Source organism: Haliotis asinina, chromosome 4, assembly GCF_037392515.1.
Source record: "Haliotis asinina isolate JCU_RB_2024 chromosome 4, JCU_Hal_asi_v2, whole genome shotgun sequence".
Lineage (NCBI taxonomy): Eukaryota > Metazoa > Mollusca > Gastropoda > Lepetellida > Haliotidae > Haliotis > Haliotis asinina.
In genome coordinates this window covers 68,682,779-68,688,778 of record NC_090283.1, presented here as the reverse complement: position 1 = coordinate 68,688,778, position 6,000 = coordinate 68,682,779, and the positions used below count along the sequence as shown (strand labels likewise).

Here is a 6,000-nt window from a genome sequence, read left to right as displayed (position 1 = left end):
CCCTTTATGGGACATATCCTGCATGACTGTGTTGAATTCTCCATCATGAGGGATAAACATTTCAATGTAAAAACAATTAAGGACCTTTTTAACACCGTAAGTTCTCATTTAATGCTTGGATTTTTAAAAGAAATTGATTTCATCATTGAATTTTGAGTATTATGTTCTGTAGATAGCTGCATTTTAATTTATGGTAGTTTAGATTAGAAACTTGAATTGTTAGTGGCTGTACCCCCAAAGGTGGTTGAAGTACTGTAAAATTATTGTCCTCCTGAGAGGGAACGTAAGTCCCAAAACATTTCCTGTACGTTTAGACTTCCACTGTTTTTAATCGTAGCATATGTTTATTTTTAATTTTTCCCTAGATGGGACTAAATTGCTAACGGTTGAGGGGATGATGTAAATCCAACTAGGGTCAATGCAGGTAGCAAAGGTACTGTAAGTCCCCATGGCCCTAGTATGGTGACCTACCTTCAGGTGTTGGCAATCTATATCCTGATTTTATGTTGTATTGTCCGAATAGTGATATTAGTTTTAACTTTCCACGCTAGTTTAATTTAAATTGTGATATCCTAGTTGTTTTACTGTCCTTCGCCGACAGATTTTATAATATACATATAGTCCTTATCTTTTGCAAATGTTCTCGTCACAATATGGCTGAGATATTGCCGATGTGACGTTAAATATTAACTCACTCATTCACTCACTGGGGGATCACAAGGAGATGTTAGCGTTGGTAACCCAAATAAGACCTTTATTCACTGTACGCAACAGGCGTTGTCTAGTTGATACACTTGACATTGTTTTTTAATAGATAGATACAGACTGATACCCCATTATCTGGCAAACTATTAACTTTGAAATTCGACTTTGAACAGATTACGTGTGTGTAACACGCCAGCAAGATAACACAGATGGTGTCCAGAAACGCGCGGAAAATCGAGTTGAAACAGAGTAACAGAAAATGTGATCAGGACCAAGTAAGTAATAATCTATACTTACATAATGCAGACAAACAGACGAAGTCAAAGCCGTGAAGTATTGGGACAGGGAATGGGACTGAATTGTTTCTGAAATCTTCCTCCTTTCATCAAACAAGGCACGTGATTTTCGTATTCACCACAAACATCGATGTCATAAAGAAACAATCACCTGTCAATCAAACTTTGTGTCCATTTTTGTACGGCTTCTCCAACCCGAGTCTGCCGACCTCACCTGCGTGTAATAGTTGTGTTGAATTTAGATATCGGTTCTGTTTGTGAATGTGCCTGTTTATGAGGGTATGTACTCACAGTGACAAGTGTATCAGGTATAAAGTCCGTCAAGACCATTTGCAGCCAGGCTGTTACAGGTCATGGTGACCAAAGCGTTAATGAGGGTCTCTACGTGTGGACCAACAATACATAAACCTGAGTATGCTTCTTATATGTATTATATATACAGTGTACACACGTGAATGCCATGGGGTAAGCGTGGCCGTTATATTGTATACGCTTAGACCAATCATGTGCGGTGTGAAATTCAGCGTTACGTAAATTAATTGCAAATTATTTTCATTGAAATTATATTGGAATATTCTGTTTTAATTTCCACAAAAGAAGTGGAACGTTTTCACGTGATTACGAGTTTCTGGCCATGGAAGCAAACGAGACTGACTTGAATTTTATTAGTGTTTTATTAGTTATAAGATTTATTAGTTTAAATTGAAAGCATAGCCATAAATTAACATTTCGATGGAACATATACTTGCTGCGTCGTGCTGAAAAGACCACCCTATGATTCTCTCTCACCTACTGTCTCGAAGTGTGGATATGTCCACTGATCATATAATCGATAATCTTATCGATTGAACTACTAAATCCAAGCAGTAACTATTTTCATATCCAACCCATCTGTATGAAACTATTGTTACATGTTGCCAAAATGTTTGATACATATTTCACTCTTTGATCGATGGTTATTGACTGGAAGCCCACATGATACAAATATTTTCCTTCCAGGCGCGTAGCAAGCAACTGGTTTTTGTGTAAGCCCGATAGGTTGGAAAGCTTTATAGTTGAGAGCTTGCCCATCCGTTTTAGCGACAATTCATTGTAAGCTTTTGTCGTTTTTATAATGGTAGCTACACCACTGCCATGAATTTGACGATGAAGAGAGCCGACAGGCTGATAAACTATACATTTAGGCGGTCCAAGTGTTTGGTTTACAGAGGGTTCACACTGAAACCTCAGCATCCACAACTGCCACATGTACCTGTGTGGAATTGGGAGGGGGAATACTCTTGGGTTTATACGTTATAAGAGATTACATTAAATGTTTAATTGTCTTTTGTCACCGTGCAGGAAATACTTTATTCGCATCTTTTTTTGTTCAAAGGCACGAGCCCGCAACGTGAACAACAGCTGACACAACCTTCTCCAACACAATAACTATTCACTTCAATGGCTGCTAAAGAAATCATTCCCGGTTGTGCTGTGTGTCAAAGGCCACACGTCTATGGCACCGAGGGCCCCTTTCTTCTCCCTTGTTTGCATTCTGTGTGTGAAAACTGTCTTAAATCTGAAATTGACGAGACATTTCTCTGTAGTTCCTGTCAGGAAACGTTCCCTAAAGCCTCCTTCCCAACAGATGCTGTAACCAGAAAGAAGACCCTTCTCTTCACGATTGCACACGATAGCAATGAACTGTCGTGTACCAACAGAGAAGATGGCAACCGAGCGATGTCATGGTGTCAAGAGTGTGAAGCATTTCTCTGCGAACATTGTCACTTCGCACACGGGGACATGAAAGCCACACGGAAACACAAGGTTATAGTCTTGCAAGATTTGACAAATTGTCCACAAACTTTAAAATGTATGTCTTACTGTGACCAGCATGCACAACACCCTGTCACCTTCTATGATTCCAGCTGTAATGTTCCTCTTTGTGCCATGTGTGTCTTGTCGGAACACACCAGCTGCAAGACAGAGAACCTAAACTCAGCCTGGGAAACACGACAAAGTTTCCTTGAAGAGAAAGGAGTTGCCTTGAGAGCAAAGTTGGGCAGGTTGCAGGAGTGCCGAGCACTCCAGGAGGACATTTGTCAAAGACTGAAGCCACAACAAGAAGCTGTTGAAGACGTCATCAGATGTACCTTCCAGAAATTGCATCTGATGTTGGACCAGAGGGAAATAGAGTTAAAGGCCGAAATCGAGGAATCCACCAAATTCCTCATACACAGAAGTGATCACCAACTAGTTACTCTCGACAGCGATGTTAACAAACTGACAATGAACCTTGAATTTATTCAAACGTCGACACTTTTCCCGAATCCCGTTGAACATTTTGCGATGAAGGACGTAATTGACAAACAAATTAGGGTTGCTTCCGAATCTGAAATTCCTCGAATCAACAGTCAGGAGTATGCCATGACTTTGTCCACTGATGGCCTCCATGGGTTGCATCAACAAATTTCGTCACTCGGAGCATTATTGAACAGTCATATGAGATCAGGTAAACGTCCATGCTTTATGTCAATATATATTGTGCGTATTCAACCCTTTGAAAGAACTTGAAATCATGTGTGTTTGTTGTTTAAAGCCGCACTCTGTAATATCCCAGCTGTGTGATTGTGGTCTGTAAATAATCAAGTCCGGCTGGATCAGACAATACAGTGATCAACAGCATAAATATCAAAAGCATAAATATCCATGAAAGCAATCTTGAAGGAGTTTGGCTAGTCTGACCACCCGATCCCATTTGTCTCCTCTTTCAACAACAATGGCTTGCTTAGGACCAGTTTAACCCAGGTTTCTTGAAACAAAATAGATTGTGCCTGAGCAGTATACTGTGCACCTGTAATAGTGTTACGTTCAATTTCCAGTATAGATACGTGGATAATACGATGTGAAGATGATTCTATGACTGTAGGTTGAAGTGCCACAGCTTCATGTAACATTGTTAAGCACCTGTACCGTTAAACGTACCATTTCCTCCTAAATGTGCGGTGGCGGGTGGTCCCGTGCCTATTGCCCAGGTTTCAATTATTTAAAGTTAAGCCACGGAGAGTTCTTGGATGGGTGATCGTGTGTGATCATGTGGGACTCCTTTGAGTTTCTAGGACTTAGTCCTGCCCAATAATGAAACACATGTGATACATGAGGTCTCACCTTAGGCAAGTGTGTTTGTTCAAAATAACCCATGTTCAGCTAGGAGAAAATGGATACTTTGAGAAATAAATAAATAAATAAATAACAAAGAGTTTGGCTATCGAGGGTATTTTCTGTGCTTTGAGCAACCGCAGCGTTTGGAAGATAGTGTTTAAGAAGTGCACTTAATATCATGTTTTCACAAATTAAGATGAAAATGGAGCAGAGAAAGTACGAGCAATCCAGCACGAGCACAGACAGACTGGTAAAACTCATCATAAACTCCCTTGCCCTCACTACTCGCAGGGGGCGCTGTTACACATTTTCCATGATGCCCTTGACATGTTTAAGGTCGTAGATACAGGCATGGCGAAGACGGTAGTAGGAACAGGTAGCCAAGCCATTATGTCGTGTAACGTATGCTGTTTGTGCCAAGGAAGGGTGTCCACTGAAAAATGTTGGGCAGTCTCTGTAACTTCACTGCAAAATCCACATTTCCTATTGATATTTTCTTATAAAATCATATTTTGGTGATTGCAAGTGGGAAGTGGCTTGTCCTCAGCATCAAAAGCCCTCAGTTTCACATTTAAGACCAGCCATCTTCATCCAGGTGAAGGAGTTGGCTGGATTGCTATTCTGTACACACTGCATGAACAAATGATGCAATGGTTTCCTCACAAATGACCGACTGTGTTTGCTCCCATCACTTTACCGTCCAGCAGCACCTCGCCGTCAACACAATCAACGTCAAATTTCAGATTCTGTCCAACAACCTTAGCACGCATAAAATAGTGGAATTCCTTGTTTTCAACATGGGTCTTTACACGCATGCTAGAGGATCATAATAAAATAAATATGGGTATAAGCACTCATTAGCATTCCATCATGAAGACTTCCCATATTAATCAAACCCCGACCTCCAGAACTGATTGGCATAAATCGACGATTAAGAGAGGAGGGATGCAAGACTATGTGTGTCTCGTTTTGTCCAATCAACTATTCCAAAGGAATAGCAAAGGGCTGGCGCAGAAAAAAACGTGTTAATAGATTTGACCTACTTTCAAGCTCTGAACTCCAGATTTCCTTTACGCGAGCATTATCCTTGACCTGAAAAACAGTGACAATTGGATCAGCACCAACTTTGGGGCTACCGATCAACAACTTGACACCCAGAAATTGGAGGGAGTCAAGACCACCTACATTCACCAGATCTGAAGTCATATTCACAAAATGAAGGGGAGCAGAAGTGCCACCTACACCTTGAAGCAGAACATCTGAGTTCGCTGATGACTCATCAAAAAAAGGAAAAATATCCTTCAAAATGAGCGATTGAAGAGCTCCAGTATCTCTCAAGATAATAACGGTCTGTGGGGACAGAATTATCTCCCAAAAGCGACATAAAACCCTTAGGAACAAAGGGCGAAAACTCCGAACTACAGAATCTAGGGGGACTTACTCTCACAAATTAAACGGCACCCTTCGCGAGCCACCTCCTCGTGGTGGGTGCTGGGTACCGCTAAGAGCTCGCCGACACCCACGTAGTGGACCCGGGGGGATATTTGGTCCACCAACCCGTTTGCCGTGGGTTGCGGCCCTGTGTCGGCGGAGGAAGGGATCCTGGTGGTTAAGGGCAATAGGAGCTTGACGCCGTGTTCCTATTGCCTAACACACTACTTTGGCCCTGACCTCGCCTAGACGGGTGGTAAAACTGGCCCGGTTCTATCAATCGGCTGGTCACGCCAAGCCCTGTGCATAGTAAATGATTTTTGCACACTCAACTACTTATTGGGTCTTGGCCATTTCGATTTTGCATTTCCAAACTATTAATGTATATAATGCCTAGAGTCCTATGCCAGAAGGCAGTGACTTATGG

At 41.6% G+C, this 6,000-nt stretch overlaps 1 protein-coding gene across 4 annotated transcripts in view; it reads left to right on the top strand.

The window, feature by feature from the left end:
- The first annotated feature begins 867 nt into the window (after nucleotides 1–867).
- Nucleotides 868–6,000, top strand: part of LOC137282673 (uncharacterized) — a 34,113-nt gene continuing 28,980 nt past the window's right edge. For all 4 annotated transcript variants that reach the window (XR_010956831.1, XR_010956832.1, XM_067814459.1 and 1 more), the window contains exons 1-2: nucleotides 868–980; nucleotides 2,377–3,492. Coding sequence is in view for 2 of the 4 variants with exons in the window: in XM_067814459.1 (XP_067670560.1) it covers nucleotides 2,442–3,492 (1,051 nt within the window). In the remaining 2 variants the exon portion in view is untranslated. The remainder of the gene's footprint in view (nucleotides 981–2,376; nucleotides 3,493–6,000) is intronic.